General features: G+C 37.3%; 1 protein-coding gene across 7 annotated transcripts in view; it reads right to left on the reverse strand.

The window, feature by feature from the left end:
* Positions 1-21,901, reverse strand: part of CREB1 (cAMP responsive element binding protein 1) — a 78,484-nt gene that overhangs the window by 41,034 nt on the left and 15,549 nt on the right. For 3 of the 7 annotated variants that reach the window (XR_007718418.1, XM_050752651.1, XM_050752653.1), the window contains exons 2-4: positions 10,468-10,589; positions 5,824-5,970; positions 5,046-5,087 (exon numbers count right to left, since the gene is read on the reverse strand). Coding sequence is in view for 5 of the 7 variants with exons in the window: in XM_050752651.1 (XP_050608608.1) it covers positions 5,046-5,087; positions 5,824-5,970; positions 10,468-10,581 (303 nt within the window). In the remaining 2 variants the exon portion in view is untranslated. The remainder of the gene's footprint in view (positions 1-5,045; positions 5,088-5,823; positions 5,971-10,467; positions 10,590-21,901) is intronic. The other 4 variants (XR_007718419.1, XM_050752652.1, XM_050752655.1 and 1 more) reach the window with 2 other exon arrangements.

Genomic DNA, 21,901 nt, shown 5'->3' on the forward strand with positions numbered 1-21,901 from the left:
GCATGCTCATTTAAAAATGAAACCAGGTAAATCTAGTAGCTTGTAGTAGAGCATACTTATAATGAAGTAATTTGCCCCATTCAAGCACTTTAAAGTCTACGTACAGTCTGAAAGACCTAAAAATCAACAGGCAACATATAATGAATTCACAAATGACAGATAAAAAGATTAGTAATGCTGAATTTAGTCTGTGATTCTCAGCAGAATAATAATCCTGTAATTACTGCCAAAGGAGCACACAGAAAAGTTTCACGTTAATCAGTAGCTGCTGTAACTAGCCCACACAAGAGTCTCTGCACAAACTTTCTCATATATAGAAGATCAGGAACTAAGAAAAGGCCCGAGCAAAGGATCAGAAATTCAAGGAATAACAAGACTGAACTCAAAGTGGATAGTACTGTGACAAGTGTTGTTTTCCTTCGTTAATACTCCACTCAGAATTCACTTAGTTCCTCTTTGGCTCTTTCTGTGTTCACTGCTTGACTCTCACATGCCCCATCCTTACACCCTTCTCTTAAGGACATATAGTGATTAAGGAACACCCCCCGCCCCCTTCCAAGTTGGAACTCATTAAAACAACAACATCAAAACATGCCATATAAACTACCCACAGGATAGTTTTGAAATGAAACAAATTAATGTTGTTTTAAAATCTGTGTCTTTTAATTTTTTTTTTTTTTTCTAACTCTGGATTTATGGCCCTTAATGGAAAAAAAAAAAAAGGTTGCCTTTCTCTGACCTATAAGATTTTGTCAATTCACACAGAAGGAATTAACTTATCACTATTTAGTGCTTGTAACTCTGTAAATGTAAAGAGAATTCAGACCACTGAAATGAACACAACACTTCCTCTTTGGGAATACCATCCGAAGACAAGTAAGCCATGAAGCCAATTCCTATGGAGTCCCTAATCTATCACTTAATCAATAATAAAAATACTGCCACAGGATATACCAACCCAAGAATGAAGTCTAATGTAAACTATGGACTCTGGGGCATTATGATGTGTTAATGTAGGGTCATCAAATTATAACACAAATGTACTGGTCTGGGGGGACGGATGTTAAGAATAGGGGAAGCTATCCACGGAGTTGGGGGAGGGTGTACATAGGTAATCTCTGTAGCTTCCTCTAAATTTTGCTGTGAACCTAAAACTGCTGTTAAAAAAAAAAATCATACTGGACCCACATAACAGATCAATAAAACTCATGTCAAAAATCTATTTTACAAATAACAGAATAAAAACATACATATGAAAAAGTATATCCCAATTATAAACATCACATATCATCACCTTCCAATGATGGAACCCTTTCCTTTTGGTCTCATCTCCTATCACTTATTAACTTCTTTCTGAATTTTTTCAATAGGTCTTTAATTTTGGCTACTTGTAAGTCAAGAAATTTTCAAAAAGCTAAACTACCACTTGTAGATATAAAGTTTTAGGTCTGTATTTCTCAACTTTGGTTTATTTAAACACATACTACCTGTTTATATTGGAAAGGTGGAGGACTCTGTTTTGATTATTTGAAATCTTAAAATAAACTATAAAGTAACTAGAACCAATCAAAACAATGGTAATATTCGATGTTTACTAAAACTATACATGGTCCTCTGGAAACTTAAGCACTCTCCCTTGGTAGAGTTGACACTCATGGTTTGGATATAGTTTTTTTTTTTTTTTTTTTTAAAATTAAAAAATTTTTTTTAAGAGACAGGATCTCACTCACTCATCCAGGCTGGAGTACAGTGGTGCGATCACAGCTCACTGCAGCCTCAAACTCACGGGCTCAGGAGATCCTCTGGACTCGACCTCCTGAGTAGCCGGGACAGCAGGCATGCACTACCACTCCCAGCTAATTTTTACTTTTTTTGTAGAGACAGGTTCTTGCTATGTTGCCCAGGCTGGTCTTGAACCCCTGGCTTCAAGCAATCGTCCTGCCTGGGCTGGGATTACAGGCCACTGCGCCTGGCCTTAGATATAATGTTTTACTCATTGGATCATGAAGCTTACTGAAAGTCTAGATCAATGATCTTCAAACTCTTTTGATCTGCATGTATCTCTTACAAATAAGAAAAATTTTACATAGGCATACATTTTTCTTATTTCTAAATTTTAAGTATTTGTATTATAAAACAAGAGTTCTTAAAGAGATAGGATAAGCACAAATATTAAAAATTTATATATTTCTTAAAGATAAATAATGTAGTTTTTCAGGATAGTGAGAATGACATGATTTAATATGCTTCATTAAAAAATCATTTAACACTTTTTTTTTTGTTTTTTTTTTTAAGACAGAGTCTCACTCTGTCACTCAGGCTGGAGTACAGCAGCATGATCTTGGTTCACTGCAACCTCCATCTCCTGGGTTCAAGCGATTCTTGTGCCTCAGCCTCCCGAGTAGCTGGGATTATAGGCGCCTACCACCACCCCTGGCTAATTTTTCCATTTTTAGTAGAGATGGTGTTTTGCCATGTTGGCCAGACTGGTCTCAAACTCTTGAGCTCAAGTGATGCGACTGCCTTGGCCTCCCAAAGTGCTGGGATTACAGGCATGAACCACGGAGTCTGACCTCATTTAACACTTTATAACAGTCATTTAGAAATCAGATTCTAAGCTTGGGTTTTCTGAAACGTGATTTAACAATTGCTGGCATTGAAAAAGAAAACTCATGTAGATAACAAAACTAGGTGCGTTTGAAGTGTGCTTACTAAATAATCATTTTCATCTACCAATTATGCAAGCTTTCAATGAGATTTATCTAGTTTATTATTTTCATCTCCCTGGCTCTAAGTCAGTTTATTGCATGTTAATAGGAAGGGGTTACAATTTTGTATTTTTCACAAACAAGTTTGACACCTGCTGAAACTCTGGAAGACTTCTAAACAATTTAGAAAGTTCTATTTCTAGGGTTTTCAAGTATTTAGATTTGAAATTTTAACACTTATGTTGTAAACTGCATCTCCAATCACTTCCTTCCTTGCTTACTCTATTCCAGCCATACCTTTCTGTTATTCCTTGATATCCCAAGTATACCCTCACTTCCAAACCTTTGGATCTGCGTGCCTTAGCCTCCTTCATTGCCTTCTGGTTTGTGCTGTGCTCCCTGAGCACATTACATAAAGTAGAACACCCTTCCCTCCACATCATTCTCCATCCCCTTCCCCTGGCTTTATTCATCTCTCTCGTACTTCTCACCTGACACACTTTATTTTTTCATAGTCTGTCTCTTTTCTTTAAAATATGATCTTCATATTATTTGCTCATTGCTGTCTTTTATAGCAAATAGAACAGTGACTGGCACATAGCATGTCACCAATAAACATTTGTTTTATGAATGAATGATAATTTAAAGCAATAATCTATTCTCACATCAAGAGAAATGTACCTCATATATTTTGGAAACTTTATTCTAAAATATTAATGAGATCTCCCATCTACAAGATCCTCTCCTTGTTTGATCATCTCTTCTGATAGAAACTATTTCCTAGTTGTTAACACTAATCACCATTAACTGGCTAAGATAACTATTAAAATAGATACTCCATAGTTTAGGCCTTTTAAAGAAAAAAATATTATATTTGTATCTCTGTTTGTAGAATCCAGGGTTCAAAAAGTCCAACTTTTATTTTATAAATACATACTCTTAAATTAGAAGTACAGTTCACCTTAACGGACCTTAATGGAAAAATGTGTTCCTTAAAGATGAATACAAGCAAATTTAAAAAAAAAGAATATTTCTATAGCTAATGGCCATAAAATCTCCATGTCCAAATTATGTTGCCCCAGAATAAATATTAAAATCAAGAATACAATCAACAATAACACCTATTACAATCAAAAATAGTAATCTTAGCAAATGTTATGGCTGTAACTTAATTTTTGTGTTCTTTATAGAAAGATCTTCTGTAAGTGAAAAAGAGAAAGGTAGATGTGCCCAAGGTCATTTGACTTATTAATGTCCAAACTGGTTCTGGAATCTAGGTCTCCTCACTAGCAAATCAAGTTTTTTCACTATTATCAAGAGGAGAATATGGCTAGGGAATTAGTAGTGACACAGTATGGACAATGGTAAGGTAGGACTCAATGGAATAAAAACTAAGGCAAAGGACTATTGCTCAGTCATTGTGATTTCATAGAAATATCAAGTTCTTAGATCTTTACATGCACAACACTATCTTTTACTTGTTAACAAATGTCATTCCCAGTGTCTTATGGAAATTCATACAACTGATGATTTCACACAAAAACATTACTTCTCCTCCCCCACACTCCCACTTAAGTGTCAAAGCGAACCAAAAGCACAAAGACAGAATGAAGTAGAGGTGGGTAATAGCAGTTCAATGACTCAATAGTATAAAATGGCTGACAAATTATACTGAGGACATTAAAAGAACGCTTCCAGGACAGAGACAGCACTTCTCCCCTCTACAAATATTAATCAGTTCTGGTTACCGTATGTAAAGAAAATATAACAGCTCTCACCCAGAAGAAAACAACCAAGATGGTGAAGAGGAAACAAAGTTATACCATCTAACAAATGGCTACAGAAAAATACTTTGTTTAGTCTGGAAATTTTCTTAAAAATAGGAAGGGTGCGGGGGATGGGGAAGAGGAAGCAGTCCAATAGAACAGGAATTAGACTTGCTAATCTAGTTTCCGAGAATAGAACCTGTGTTTACCTGGGATCTCTAGGTGAAAGTTTTAGAAAGATACATTTTGGATCATCACAGGGAAGAATATTTTAGTAATCATTCCTAACTGTAAATAGGTTACCTCAGGAGATTGAGCTTCCTTTCTCTGAAAGTGTTCAAGTAAATGCTGGACTACCATTAGGAAGAGGGGAGAAATGTTAAACAGAATTAAGCAACAGACTAAGGGCTGGCGAGGTAACAAGTATGGCCTAGACCCAGAAGATCTCTGAGGGTTTTGTTCAAGTGCTGAAATTCCATGTTTATAGAGGAAAAGGACAAAGACATAAAGAATAATTTCTCACCTTCCTTTCTAATAATAGTTCTCTCCAAATCTAGGACCTAGGACTCACCTGTGTTCCGGAGAAAAGTCTTTTTAAGTCCTTACAGGAAGACTGTGAAGCAAAAAATATGAAATGGGAGGCTGGGGTTATGGCCTACTTGAATGAACGTTCTTTTTTTTCAATAAGCTCAATTGCAATGATCTATACTGCTCTCGGTTCCCTACAGTTAAACAGAGTAGTCACCTTCAAAGGTCTACAGTGCCTTTATTACCTGTGGATCAAACCCAAAGGAATGATCTCTCCAAAGAATAAGATAACATGCATAGTATAATCCCTGATCCTCAAGATGTACCCTCTGAATATATTATTTAAAAGTTACACACTGTAACTGAAACCCTAAGCACAGTTGATTTTACAAATGCTTTATGTAATTTCTAAGTTCAAATAATATCTTAGGTAAGGGTACTAATTTTTGATCAAGGGTTTATTTTTCTCCAATTGTAGATTCAGAAAATTCATTACTATTTTTGCATCTCAATTTTTCTTAACTGAGGTACCTCAGTCCTACAGTTTCTCCCAAACATTTCCACTTTATCTCATGTACTTCATTATTTTCCCCAATCATTTTTCTTCCGCAGCTTAAGAAATTAGTCATTTTCTTTTGTTTGTTCTTCTGTATATATGTTCCTACACATAAGGTGACTATATAGATGCAGCATATTCCTATACTGTGAATAAAATAAACTCTGAACTAGATGTGTCCTTATTTTCATAACTAGTGAAAGGAGAGAGATATGGCTATAAACAATAGTTATTAAAATAGATGCAGAACTTTTTATACACATACCTGAACTGTTTGGACTTGTGGAGACTGAATAACTGATGGCTGGGCCGCCTGAATGACTCCATGGACTTGAACTGTCTGCCCATTGGGCAGCTGTACTAGAGTTACAGTTGGAGCAGAAGATGTTGCATGAGCTGCTGGCATAGATACCTATGGTGTTGAACACAGAAAAGAATTATCATCCCAGACACTCTTTGGCAGTACTCATGTTCAATATGAAATAACATTTTAGAAGCAAAAACGTGACCTTTTTGCTAGAATGTATTTCCCTGATATGAAAGTAATGACTAAATTTAATATTCTTTAACAAAAAAACACTATAAAAAACACCAAAAACTATACCCCTACCCTTTTCAGCTGTTCCCAAGTGACAAAAAAAAAAAAAGCTATTTCAATGTTATACCAAATATATAATACAGACTCTCAGAACATGAGGTATCACTTTATTTGTATGGCACTTTACATTTTCCCACCTGCTTTCATTTCCAATTTCTGATTTCGCTATTTGAAGAAAATGAAGACTCGGTGATAAGGATCTCCATTTTAAGAGCAAAAATAACTGCTCAACGAGATTAAGTGTTCACCCAAGGTCAACAGATATACTATCCTTGAAGAAACATAAAATTCTTCAGAATATGTTAAATAAGTCACATTCTAAAATCTAACTGCTCTCAAGCACGAGCAAACCTGACCTACTAAGTCTAGAACTAACGCAGTTTTAATGAGTCAATATCCAGGTTAAAAGGGTCCTTAGATCATACATGTCTATCAGATGTTATTTATTGCTCCTATGCTTGAACGCATTCAAGGATAGGAATTCTATTTGCTAATTCAGGAAACAGTTACTGGGGACCTATGTTCCAGGATTAATGTTAGAACTGAAACTACAGAAGTGAGAAAGAGAGGGGTTTCTGACCTCAAATAAATTATTGGGGGTATGTATGTGAAGGAATGGGGAAAAGAGACACAAATAAATACAATTCAGTTTAGTAATGAGGTTTGCTAAAAGAAAAATGGACACACTGAGGAGAATTACTCTACCCAACCTAAGAGAAGGGGAGGCTACCTGGTAAGAATGTGAATTTAAAACAAAAGAAAAAATTTAGAGTTGTTATTATTACTTACAGGGAAGAGTCAGAGAATTTCAAGCAGAGTGGAGCAGTGGCAAAAGCAAAGAGAAGCAGCACACATGGCAGAGTGGGATAACCAGCAGCTCAGCACCAATGGAGCACATAAGTGTGTTACTGTATGATGTTTGAAGTAGGGAGAGAGAAAACAATGGAGGCAGGTGGGCCTAGAAGTGCTAGTCATAAAAAGCCTGTATTATGTCACATCAAAGAAATTGCATTCTATCCTGAGGGAACTGTAGAATCCACCGAAGGGCTTTTGAACTCCTAAATACCAAGGTGATGTTTGCTTTTAGATAGATCACTTTAGGCCAGGCGAGGTGGCTCACGCCTGTAATCCTAGCACTTTGGGAGGCTGAGGTGGGTGGATCACCTCAGGAGTTGAGGTGGGTGGATCACCTCTGGAGTTCCGAGACCAGCCTGGCCAACATGGTGAAACCCCATCTCTACTAAAAATACAAAAAATTAGCCGGGTGTGGTGGCAGGCGCCTGTAATCCCAGCTACTTGGGAGGCTGAAGCAGGAGAACTGCTTAAACCGGGGGGGGCAGAGGTTGCAGTGAGCCGAGATCACGCCATTGAACTCCAGACTGGCCAACAAGAGCAAAACTCCATCTCAAAAAAAAAAAAAATCACTTTAGTGGCAGTGTGAAAGATACGTATTTTGGGGGGAAAACTGGTGGTGGGGAGACCAACGAAGAAAGCCCATGCAGTAGTTAAGGAAAGATGATGAAAGCCAAAAGTAGGGCAGTTAGTAGTAGCAGAGATGGGAATGAGGGAAGTGATTTTATGAAAATTTGGAAGCAGTCCAGAAACGGCTTTATGAATGGTTAAAAGAGGTGACAGAGGAACTGCAGATGACCCACATTTCATGTCTGAAAGAGAATTGGTAGACTATGTCCTTAATTGAAAAAGAGAATGCAAGAAGTAAGGACAGCCTTTTGGGTGACTGGAGTTGTAATAGATGATGAGCCTAATCTGACATCTGAATTTGTAGAGATGTTTATTTTAGCAGGCAGTGAAATATTTGACTGTGAAGCCTGGGGGAAAGATCCCTATAAAAACAGAGTCTTTGGCATACAGGTTAAAACCAGGAGCTTCCATCTCTGGATAGTAATAAAGTCCTTCCTTATTAATCACTTTCTCTCTGGCCACTGTAAGTCTTGCTTAGTCTTATTTGGTTCTCAAAATGTGGTCCATGGAATAGCTTCATTAGAGTCACACAGGATACTCTGTAAAGTTAAATCTAACAGGAACCCAATCGTACTTCCCCTGACACTGAAGTTTGAGAACCATAACCTTACTCAGAGTATCTCATCTCAATTCCATATAAATGCTCTTCTAATATTTGAAGCAATTACTATGTTCTCTTTCCTGAGCCTTCTCTAGGGAAAATATACCTAGCTAACTCAATGAATAATTCCTTTTCTACACTAATAATTTTATATAATGGCTCCTCTCATTACAAATTTATAAAATACAGACAATAAAAAATAAGAACCCTTTATATTCCTATCACCCATAGCTAATCACTTTTAATATTTTTGCTGTAGATCTTCTAGATGTTAAGGCACATGTACATTCAACTGACTGACTGAGATGGAGTCTTGCTCTGTCACCCAGGCTGGAGTGCAGTGGTGTGGTCTCAGCTCACTGCAAGCTCTGCGTCCCGGGTTCATGCCATTCTCCTGCCTCAGCCTCCTGAGTAGCTAGGACTACAGGAGTCCACCACTACACCTGGCTAATTTTTTGTATTTTAAGTAGAGACGGGGTTTCACCGTGTTAGCCAGGATGGTCTTGATCTCCTGACCTCATGTTCCGCCCGCCTCGGCCTCCCAAAGTGCTGGGATTACAGGCGTGAGCCACCACGCCCAGCCCATACATTCAATTTTTATAACATGCTATCTTTACTCAGCCAACCCTTCTTTCTCATAAAACCATTGGAAAACATGCTTTACCATACCAAAAACACAAATTGTGAGAAAATGGAATTCCCAGGATGACACAATACAACTGACTCTGGGGACAGCCAGAGTGGACAAAATAGTGTGACTCCAGAGATAGATATGTTGAGGGTTATCATCATAAAGATGCCTACTGGCATTGCATCATCTTCTTCTTTTTTTTTTTTTGAGAGGGAGTCTTGTTCTGTCACCCCGACTGGAATGCAGTGGCGCAATCTTGGTTCACTGCAACCTCTGCCTCCCGGGCTTAAGCAACGCTCCCGCCTCAGCCTTCCGAGGTAGCTGGATTTACAGGCGTGTGCTACCACGCCTGGTTTTTTGTATTTTTAGTGGAGATGGGGTTTCACCATGTTGGCCAGGCTGGTCTTGAACTCCTGACCTCACGTGATCTGCCCGCCTCAGCCTCCTAAAGTGCTGGGATTACAGGTGTGAGCCACGGTGCCCAGCCTAGCATTGTGTCTTCTTCTTTCTAGAGGGCAAAATGCACAGATGAGCCCAGATTCTTATGTGTTGCCCCTGTATTGATGGAAGTCCTGGTTCTCTCCCCTTAAGTCCTGCAGCCTGCCTCGTATGAGTACATTAAATGTATCTAGCTTTGTCTTATTCCTGAAGGCTGGAGGTAAGCCCTGGTGGTCTTACGAGAAAACACAGAACAGCTCACTCCTTCTGACTATGTTCTTGCTGGAAATCTAGTATCTGGCTCACACTATCTCAGCCAGACACCAAGTGTGGTGAGCCCTCTATTTCCCATTATTCATTCTTGCTAGGTGACTTCTCTAGGAACTTTTAAACTCTTGGAGAAACTGAAGCTACATATATCAGAGTTTCTGTTAGGATTATATTCTCCTGGGAACCTTCATCTGAAAGAGGCGGTATCACACTATTACCTAGCAGGTCTGTATTTGCTATTTGTTTTTTAAGTTAAAAACCTTTCTCATTCCTATCTATGTAAACAGCTGTTAATAAAATATCTGAGGAAAATACATGCAAACAAACACATAAGAATGAGAGAAAATATTCTTAAAGATAGGATGTTAAAGACAAAGATGAAATGAAAGTATCAGGAATTATATTTAAAATATACAGGAAACAAGAAAACTACTATCATCCTTAAAATTTCCTTACATGTCAATTTATTTGCTTATCCTAATTTTTAGTTTAGGTATATAAACTTAGGCTTTCATATTATCTGCATCTGCACTGCTGAAAAATAAATCTGTGTCATACAAAAAAAAAAAAAAGCAGTTGTCATACAGAGCCAAGGTTTTCCTTCCTTATCTAAGAGCACCAATTAATTTACCCATAAGTTTAAAATGTAATTATTTCTGGGTAATTTCACTAAAAATACTGTATTATTGTTTAATAATACATTTTACTGTTGTTATTGAATACTATCATTTCTAAACATACGCTAATACTAAGTAAACAGGAATTTTGATATTGTAAGAATTATCTCTTGCTCATTCTATGTATATCTATGTAATAACAACTAAATTCTCTTCGAAACGTATTCCTCTAGGAAGAGTCACAAACTGGAATCTCTCCACGTATTTTATACCTGGGCTAATGTGGCAATCTGTGGCTGGGCTTGAACTGTCATTTGTTGGTTTTCAGCTTCTGTTACAGCTGCATCTCCACTCTGCTGGTTCTCGGCTCCAGATTCCATGGTCATTTAGTTACCTATAATAATATGGAAGAGTGTTACAAGCACCACAGTGCTTTGTGCTTTCATGACTTTAAAGGCAAATTTCAAGTTATAAATAGGTATATACGTGGTGGTTAAGTTACCAAGTGAACTCAGAAATCTAGTTAAAATATAATGTAGCTGAATTACTGTCAAACTTGTTCAAATATGCTGAGCTATAAAAGTTCTTGTCCTTTCGAAGAAGAAAAAAACATTTCTTCTCCCTTGGCTGTTTCTTCCCAATGAGATATTACCTTGTCTAGAAATAAAAGATTCTTCTCTTACATAAATCTCCCCTACTAACAAGGAGAGGTGCAGTGGTAGCAAAATTATAATTTTTCAAAACTATACTCATCGGGTACAGAGAGATGGCAGAGAGTGGAAGTGAGCTAATGATGACAGACTCTATTAGATATTGGCTTCATAATACCTCCCATAAGGGTATTTCCCCCCATAAGAGGAAAGAAACAGGAATTGTAAGCTACTTCCAAAAGTGATTACTAGTGGTAGGACAAAATCAGTCCGTTTCAAGCCCAAATTTTTTTTAGAGATGAGGTCTCGCTCTGTTGCCCAGACTGGAGTGCAGTAGCGTGATCACAGGTCATCTCAATCTAAAACTCCCGGACTCAAGTGATCCTCCCACCTCAGCCTCTGGAGTAGCTGAGAATACACGTGCATGGCACCATACCAGGTAATTTCAAAAGCCCAAGTTGTGGAATTTCAAGGTAGAAAGGTGGAATAAATGGCCACAGAGCCAAATCAGAGGTGCCAAACACGGAAAAAGTTAAGGCATTCTGATACCTTACCCTATGTATAGCATGCAACACTATACTGTACACATATATACATACACAGAGAAACACCTTTTATATTTTTTAATTGTAAAATTCTGTGTAAGGTAAAAATTCGTATTACTTTTTGGGCTCTGCTTTGCTAAGCACTTAGTGTATCTGTTGGGTAATCTAACACTGGATGGCAGCAAAAGTGGAGTGGAGAGCAATTCCTACCAGCAGTAGCTACTGTAAATCAAGGTTAGAGAAATCTCTGTTAACTGGGGAAACAATCCTGTCTAAAGGATTCAGGAAAACAGGCAATGTTTCTAGGGCCTGTTATAATTCAGTGTCTCGCATCTTATCTGTCAAAACAAATTTGTTAATACTGACGGACTACCTTTAGTGATTCCACAAATAACACAAAAAGCCCACGACTTTTCCAGAATATATTTCATTTATTTTACAACTCTGAAACTGATCATCAAAACTGTCACTGATCCTTGTGATCATTACACTCCATCACAATGTATTACATACTAATACATTTTGCTGTCACTCATAAGGTTCTATAAAAAGAAAGTGTTTTACAAGTGACAGTTTAAAAAATGAAAATGAAAATATCTCTGTAGAAATGAATATAAATAGTTTGGAAATATCAAAATCCACAAAACACAGATGATAAGGAAAAAGATCAATAGACTTGAATACATTATTTAAAATATTCATAAAGCCACCAAGACAAGTGCACTGACCATATAATCAATAGTAATATCCAGAGATGTAGTTCAATGGTATTTGCTGTAAAATTTTTTAATCATAACAAAAAAAACCACCTGAAAACAATTATCCATCATTAAGAGAACCATTACAAAATTGTAACAATGAAAAAATTTAATATATTGACATACTGTAAAATAGAGCCCCATTTATATTTTTAAAAAAGTAAAACAAATTGTTGTAAAGGTTTATGCATGCAAAAGGTGTGCAAGATTAAACACTAAACTACTAGCAGTAGCTCTGAAGAGAGAAATAGAATTTTGTAGAACTGTACAGAATGACTTTCACCTTTAACTCTAGACATATTTCAGTATTTTAATATTGACTGAAGTTTCTTTCTTCCCATGAGCATGGATTCAGGATTACTTGTACAATTAAACTTTAATGTCACAAGACATGTATAATATTATAAAATAATAAATCAAAACTATAATTTTGATACAAAGTTTTTAAAATCTCACTTTTTATATGAAATTACCATTTTTGTTTAAATTTTGCCTATTTACCCTATATTTCTAAATTATAAAAAATAACTTAAAAAAGTATCAAATAACTCTGGTTATCACTGGTGATTAACTTACTGAGTTATATTTTGGAACCTTTTTATTTAAAAATAAAAAACTTTATTTTTAAACTAAAAATAAGACAGACATCAAATGTAACAAACAACAACAACAAAAGTTTACCTGGGCTGGGAGCGATGGCTTATGCCTGTAATCCCAGCACTCTGGGAGGCAGAGGCAGGTGGATCACCTGAGGTCAGCAGTTCAAGACCAGCCTGGTCAACATGGTGAAACCTCATCTCTACTAAAAGCATAAAAACTAGCCAGGCGTGGTAGTGGGTGCCTGTAATCCCAGCTACTTGGGAGGCTGAGGCAGGAGAATTGCTTGAACCCAGGAGACAGAGGCTGCAGTGAGCTGACATGGTGCCACTTCACTTCAGCCTTGGTGTCAGAGTGAGACTCTGTCTCAAAAAAAAAAAAAAAAAAAAAGTTTACCTGTAAGTTATCCATACTTTTCATCTTGAAGAAAATGGCATATAAAAACAAAAAACTAATTTCAGTAACAATAAAATAAATAAATAAATACTCTCAATGACAGTACTGAGTCAAGGTAATAAGAGCAGACATTCACAGCCAGGTGTGGTGGCTCATGCCTGTAATCCCAGCACTTTGGGAGGCTGAGGCTGGTGGATCACCTGAGATCAGGAGTTCCAGACCAGCTTGGCCAACATGGTGAAACCCTGTCTCTACTAAAAATACAAAAAATTAGCCGAGTGTGGTGGCAGGTGCCTGTAATCCCAGCTACTTGGGATACTTGGGAGGCTGAGGCAGGAGAATTGCTTGAACCCAGGAGGCGGAGGTTGTAGTGAGCCGAGATCACACCACTGCACTGCAGCCTGGGTGACAGAGCTAGACTGTTTTACCAAAAAAAAAAAAAAAACAAAAAAAAAAACAGTAGACATTCACAATTTTTTCTCCATTTCTCCCCCTGCAAACCATCATTTTATCTAGAATGAAGATAAATACAAATGTATCATAATACCTCCTTTGTAGACAGGGTATACACAACCATTTTTAAAGGACTTTATTTCAAGCCACATTTTTAAAGCTATGCTGTCATCTGGTATGTGTAGTTTTACTCTACCATTTGATTAAACACAATCTAACGCACAGATTGATCATTTATTTCATTTTTATTTACAACACATTGAGACTACTTAATTTTTTTTGACATTTAAGGTACAGAACACCATTACAACTTTTTGTTTTGGAAAATAAAATATTACTGTATTACAATAAAGGAACAAAGTCATTAGTGAATACAAGTAAATTTTCGTTACAAAGACATACTCAAAATGCTTTTCATCCTCTTCCCTCCACAACTGGATAATATTTCTTTTTAAAACAAAGTGTGATATTTCCAATGTATAGGAGCCCAATTTAAACAACTGGTGTTTTATTATCATTTCATTCAAGCAGCCTACCAATCCTTTTTTGGGGTAGAGGATAGCCTTCTTAATTTTTATAATTTTTATCTTAAGTAGATACCAACAACTTAGGCAACAGTACAAATATAATAGTTCATCAGAAAAAGTAGGCCTTTCCTTAAAGTGCTGGTGAGAATTATTTTGGACTCTGAAAGTTTTTTGCTCTTTTTGTTTATACCCTCAGGTATAGAGAGGAGAGATGGTATAGTATCATGTGTAGAATTTTTAATTTTCCTATTTACCCAGTACCAGTCTAGCTGGCAGTGCCATAATCCAGACACATATGTGAGTTCCCAAGTGGTATGAAGGAGATTCTTAATTCACTAAACAAATGCAAAAAATAAATAATAAAAGACTGAATAATGCTATAAAATAAGAAAGAAACCAGATACATATGAACTCAGAATGTTACATGAAACATCAGGCTTGGAACATTAGAAACAGAATGTATCGTAAAGTCATAAAGTCACTTAAAATATACTATTGGCTTGATAGTTTTGTAATTCTTGTTCTTTCAATGATTCTGTTTTTAAAATTTATTTGGCATTAAGGTTTAAGATTTGGGGTTTTTTTGGATTTATCTTAAAATTAACATAAGACTAATCCTTTAGAAACTTTGAGCTTAGGTAACAAATTTTGAAATAGTGCTATGTTTAAAAGAAACAATTTTTTAACCGATTCACAGATATGTATCATTTTGCTATAATGGTCTCTGGAATTCTACCCCTTAATATAAAAAGTAAAAAGCCAAGTGATTCTGTAGTATTATTCATTCAATCTTTAGAAAAACAAAGAATGGTGTTCTAAGTAGGTGGGAAACACAGCCTAACACTTGATGACAAGCTGGATTTGTCACCAACTGGCATTGTCTCTAGTGGTTGTTAGACAAACTAAACTTTCTGTGTTTTAATTTCTCATCTGTAAAAACAAGAGGGATGAATTAAAAAATTAAAAGATGCCTTTTTTGTGTGTGTGTGTGTGACAGAGTCTCGCTCTGTCGCCCAGGCTGGAGTGCAGTGGCACAATCTCGGCTCACTGCAAGCTCCACCTCCTGGGTTCATGCCATTCTCCTGCTCAGCCTTCCGAGTAGCTGGGACTACAGGCGCCCGCCACCAGGCTCGGCTAATTTAACATTTATGGTAAAGGAAGTATTTCCTTTTATTATATACTAATACATATAGCAAAGAATGACACATTGAGTAAGAGGTCACCTAGCCTCTTGATCCTGGGCAAATACAGAGATATTCTCATCCATTTGTACAATAATGAGACTGTAATACAACCTGAGATTATTAGCAGTATTTTTTTTTTTAAAAGCTACAAGCCATACTTCTACCTAGTGAATATTCTTAGTGGAGATTGTCTTTTATCTATTATGTTGCTCTGGTCATAACTGTTGTTAAGTTATTAAACAGTTAATTAACAGTCCCTTCACTTAACTTCTAAAGTTTTTTCTTTCCATTCTAGCCTCAAGAAATTTATCTGATTAGATTTCCCAATAGTAAAGGGACTTTCATATCCCATATTGTAACACTTTCATACCCCTTTCCACAGTAAAAGCGGTAGTAGATATTAAAAAGTTTAAAATGTAGTTTAGGTAAACATCTCAGCAAAGTGTCAAATGAGTGCTTCCTTGGCATTTAAAAGAAGAGACTGTGTTCAGCAATAGTCAGGAGAATGAGAGAATTCCAAAGAGGCATTAAGGATGAACACACTATTGATAAGTTTGGGAAGAACTTTTTCTACAAGAAAAATGGAATGAGCAAAGGTTTGAATTATAGCCCTGTACAGAAACGAGTAAGTTAGTGGCTGATAAGAGACTTTGTATAGAAAACAAGGAAAAAAGATAAATGATAATAGCCACTGAGAATAAAGCAATGAACAGAAGAAATTTTAAAAACTCTGCTTTTATGTAGCTTACATTCTAGTAAACAAGTAAAACACGTAAGTCAGATGATGGGAAGCGTGTAGAAAAATAAAGCTGGGAAGAAGGTTGGAGGTTCTTAGTATTATAAAGGTTGACTATATAACCCTTATTAATAAAGTAGCATTTAAATTCATCTACTCAAGACCTGCACAGAACTATACTGAATCAGGGACAAATTCTGGCACCACTGTTTCCTTACTTAACTACCTATAGCAAGTTAACAAAAATCTTCATCAAATTACAAATTAAAGCTCATAATAGAAAGCAAGCCCATACTACCACTTTTTCTTTCAATCATTAAGCAAAAGGAAAGAATACATACTTTCACCTTAAAATATTTTGACCTTTAGGAAATGTCCCAGTCCTTATAATCATCAACATTCTAGTCCAAGTTTATGAAAAATAAACCCATCTTCCCCACAACCTAGTAAACTTTCTAAACTCCTAAATCTAGGGCAATTTTCATCCCATTTAGGATCAGAGATAACATTCAAAGAAATAAGTTGTGAATTTTGACTGTAAAGAAGAAATAATACATTAATAACTAATAGAACACATGCTATGATTAAAAACAAAAAAATAGAATGACCTCAACTAGAAGTGAGAAAAACACATTTCCCTGCACACTAACAAGTGGGCAACTCCTCCTGAACTCTCAGCAATCAAAAATTCCAGGGATTTAAGGAAATCACATGGCAGAACTCCAAAGTCTCCAAGGTAACCACAGCAAAAGGCATATTTGGGCACATGATTTTAAAACTGAATGACTATTTTGTTGTTACAGTCAGATATGTTAACTAAAAATACTCTTCATAAGTATATCTAGAAGTACCTACATGAGATACATAATTATTTCTAAATAGCTATGTTGTACCTATATTTAGTTTTTAGGGTAACTGAAAGCCTTGCTAATACTTTTTTTTTTTTTTTTTTTTTTTTTTTTGAGATGGAGTCTCGCTCTTTCGCCCAGGCTGGAGTGTAGTGGCACGATTTCAGCTCACTGCAAGCTCCGCCTCCCGGGTTCAAGCGATTCTCCTGCCTCAGCTTCCCGAGTACCTGGGACTACAGGCGCATGCCACCATACACTCGGCTAATTTTTTGTATTTTTAGTAGAGATGGGGTTTCACCGTGTTAGCCAGGATGGTCTCGATCTCCTGACTTCATGATCTGCCCACTCCGGCTCCCAAAGTGTTGGGACTACAGGCCAGGCAGGCATGAGCCACCTCTCCCGGTCAAAGCCTTGCTAATACATTCTTACACCCTTCAAAATACCTTTATTTTCTAAAGTGTTATAATGTTCAGGTGCTACACAATAGACTTTAGCTTTCCAAGAATCAGTAACTATATTGCACTGTCTACTGTTTTCCTCTACTTTTTTCCCTGCACTTTTTTTTTTTTTTCTTAAGTAGGGGAGGGTTGTTAACCTTAAAATACTTGTCATTTATCTTTACCATATGTCCAATCTGGGAGAACTGAGATGTATCTAATCAATACTGGAAAATTAGCAATGTTCCAGGTTTCTGATGCTAATAATAGTCTATTGGTGTTAAATATAGCACATCTTCATTGAGACCAGACAGTCAAAAAAGCATATTCAAATGTCATATGCATATACATATATGTATATATGTACACACACTCCTCAACAGATCTTCAACTGAATAAACCTTAGACTAGATTAGACTGATCACACTGTAACAAAGGTTATAAATATTTTAAGGGGACAAGTTAGAGCAGGCAATGTGATAAACGAAAATAAATTGGTATCTTTATCAAGCTGAGTTTTCCCTGTGCTCCCACCAAGGTCCTTCTGCTTTAAACAGACAACAAATCCTTATTTCAGCCTCCAATCTAGACATTAGAAAGCAAGAAAAGTTATACATGAAGTTAACTCTGTGATCTGAATCTGATAAAATTTAAATTACTTATAAGACAAGAATAAAAGCATGAAAATTTGTTTACTTTTATAAACTATGTATTAATAGAAAACACCAAAATAACCCAACCACCACCTTAACCACCAAAAAGAGGGCGATATATAGCAAAAAGGAATCTTTTTTCTTTTTTTGTGGGGGGCGGGCGAGGCGGTGCGGGGATGGAGTTTTGCTTTTGTTGCCCAGGCTGGAGTGCAATGGAGTAATCTCGACTCACTGCAACATCTGCCTCCGCGGTTCAAGTGATTCTTCTGCCTCAGCCACACAAGTAGCTGGGATTACCGATGTGCACCACCACACCTGGCTAATTTTTGTATTTTTAGTAGAGACAGGTTTCACCACGTTGGCCAGGCTGGTCTCAAACTCCTGACCTTAGGCGATCTACCTGGGTCGACCTCCCAAAGTGCTGGGATTGCAGATGTGAGCCACCAGGCCTGGCCCCAGGAATCTTTTCAATATTATTTAAGAAAATAAATTCTCTGATTTATTTATTGGATTTAACTCAGATAAACTGTTTAAGTTCAATATTTTGTATTTTATAATTGCAGTTTTGTAATTACCAGGGTATTTGAATGCCATCCTTGATAAATAAACTTGTTTTAAAAAATGTAGCATACCCAGGCTGGGCGCGGTGGCTCACGCCTGTAATCCCAGCACTTTGGGAGGCCAAGGCGGGCGGATCATGAGGTCAGGAGATCGAGACCATCCTGGCTAACACGGTGAAACCCCATCTCTACTAAAAATACAAAAATTAGCCAGGCGTGGTGGCGGGCGCCTGCAGTCCCAGCTACTCGGGAGGCTGAGGCAGGAGAATGGCGTGAACCTGGAAGGCAGAGCTTGCAGTGAGCCAAGATCATGCCACCGCACTCCAGACTGGGTGACAGAGCAAGACTCCGTCGCAAAAAAAAAAAAAAAAAAAAAAAAAAAAAAAGTAGCATGCCCTATGACAAAGATATTGTTCTTGAAGGAAGTATTTAACAGATATGTGTTAGAGAAATGCCAGCCAGGCGCAGTGGCTCACACCTGTAAATCCCTGCACTTTGGGGAGGCCAAGGTGGGCAGATTACTTGAGGCCAGGAGTTTGCGATCCACCCGGCCAACCTGGTGAAACCCTGTCTCAACTAAAAATACAAAAATTAGCTTGGCGTGGTAGTATGCACCTGTAATCCCAGCTACTCAGGAGGCTGAAGCACAAGAATGCTTGAACCTGGGAAGTGGGGGTTGCAGTGAGTCGAGATTGCACCACTGCACTCCTTCCTGGGTGACACAATGAATGAGACTCCATACCCCCCAACCCAAATAAAACGTCATCTGATAAACAGAAACATACTGCACGGTTTGACAGCCATCTCAGAATATGTGACTAAATCTATAGCACCTGTCAACAAGAAGGGTGTAGTGCTTTCTTAAAGTTTTTTTTGTTTGTTTGTTTTAAATTAAGTACTTGCAAAGTTTACTTGCCTTGTTTTCCTTCAGGTAAGACTATACTCAAGAATTTGAAACAAGTCTTCATGTATATGGCCACCAACAGACAGTGTTGCTTAGCTAAGCAGCAGCCATGACTATGCATTATTTTAGATAACATTTTTATCTCATATTTTTTCATTCCCCTTTCATTCCAAACACCCACTTAATGGGTGTTTCACAGCTTTTTACACTTTGAACATTTCGAAGAACTGATTTCACAGAAACCTCTATACATGAAGCATTACAAAATGGCTATTTGGAGCTCATTTTTTTTTAAGAAAAAAGAGATTATATACTTCCTACAGTTACTTTGACAAAAGCAATTTTTATGTTGACAAAGAATGAAGCTGTCTTCAAATGTTAGTTCTGCTTTGTAAACTAGCTCAATGCTGAAACTGTAAGGACCCAAAAGTTATTATGCCCCAAAGTTAAATACGTATAGCCTACTTACATTTACTTACGAAAACCAAAGTGATTATGTCAAAATCACTACATCCAAATGGGAGATGAATGTCCAAGTGTTTTTAAAATAAGTTTATGAAGTAACATTTGTTATTTTGAATTGTTATTCTTGGTGAATTATTTACAAATTGGACATGCAAGAGTGAAAATTCAGTTTTCTTCAGGTGAGACAGACATGTTATGGGAGGAATTATAATGCAGGAATTCTGATGTTAGCTAACTTCACAGATAGAGAACAAAAGATATTAAGAGATTTGTAAGGAAAGTTCAAGACTTCAGGGTTATACCAGATAGCCTCCAATTATAAAAAGTGAGGAGTTCTCTGTAATATTTGGCAATGGAACTATGCGGACTATTATGTAATATGCTAATTAGTTTGATTACATTTTGCTTACTAGTCAAACAGCAAAGGAAAAAGCCCAAGAACTCAAAGGTACCAAGGACATACTGGACTACATTTAAAAACCAACCATGGTTAATCTATAAAACTGACAAATGGCATGCAGACAACAGTACATACTTTATGTACAGGCTTTGATTTTTTTTTTTTTTTTTTTTTTTTTTTTGAGACAGGGTCTCACTCTGTCTCCCAAGCTGGAATGCAGTGGCATGATCTCAGCTCACTGCAACCTCCGCTTCCCAGGTTCAAGTGATTCTCTTGCCTCGGTCTCCCAAATAGCTGGGATTATAGGCACCCACCACCACACCTGGCTAACTTTTTTTATTTTTAGTAGAGATGGGGTTTCACAATGTTGGCCAGGCTGGTCTCAAACTCCTGACCTCAGGTGATCCGCCCACCTCAGCCTCTCAAAGTGCTGGGATTACAGGCATGAGCCACTGCGCCCAGCCTACTGTTGTTGTTTACTTTTTAATCTTAGGGTTCACTCTTGGTGGTGTACATTCTACGGACAAATGCGTAATGACATATATCCACCATTACAGTATCATACAGCGTATTTTGCTTTATGTACAGTATTGATAAAAGACTTGCTTCAAGTTCAGGCATCTTCATCTTTAATCTTGAAAGAATCAACATAAAGTCCAACTGTCTATGTAGATGTACTGTTTATCACCAACCTGGTGGTGATTTCTGGTAAGGTCATTTTGATGACCACAATCTCATGCTATTTCTCATGTCTCAGAGGTTGGAAGTACTATCATAGTAAAGTATCAGAGTTAATAAAAACTCAAAGTAGAAAACCTTCCTTTTAAGCTTTGGACAATGAATCTAATTTCCTCAGTTAAAAAAAAATATGTTTGGTTAGGCATGGTGGCTCACACCTGTAATCCCAACACTTTGGGAGGCTGAGGTGGGCATATAACCTGAGGCTGGGAGTTTGAGACCAGCCTGGCCAACATGGAGAAAGCCTGTCTCTACTAAAAAAATACACAATTAGCCAGGCATGGTGGTGCATGCCTGTAATCCCAGCTACTTGGGAGGCTGAGGCAGGAGAATCGCTTTAACTCAGGAGGCAGAGGTTGTGGTGAGCCGAGATCGCGCCATTGCACTATAGCCTGGGCAGAAAGAGCGAAACTCTGTCTCCAAAAAAAAAAAAATTCACTTCCTTTAATCTGTACAACTCTAAAAAGGAATTGTTCCTAACTTTTACCTTTCAAATTTATGACCCTTTAATAGGGAATCACTCATTAAACAAATACTCTGTGCCTACTACGTAGTAACGCCTACAGAGCTTTCAGCAGAACTGAAAATTACTACACAGTAATAGTCCCATACTATGGGACTATAGCATAATACATATAAGAACTTTTCTCTGGAATTAGGCCAGGCAGAGTGGCTCATGTCTGTAATCCCAGCACTTTGGGAGGCCAAGGCGGGTGGATCACTTGAGGTCAGAAGTTCGTGACTAGCCTGGCCAACACAGTGAAACCTCATCTCTACTAAAATACAAAAATTAGCCGGGCATGGTGGCACATGACTGGAGTCCCAGCTACTCAGGAGGCTGAGGCAGGAGAATCG

Source organism: Macaca thibetana, chromosome 12, assembly GCF_024542745.1.
Source record: "Macaca thibetana thibetana isolate TM-01 chromosome 12, ASM2454274v1, whole genome shotgun sequence".
In the NCBI taxonomy this organism is placed as follows: Eukaryota; Metazoa; Chordata; class Mammalia; order Primates; family Cercopithecidae; genus Macaca; species Macaca thibetana.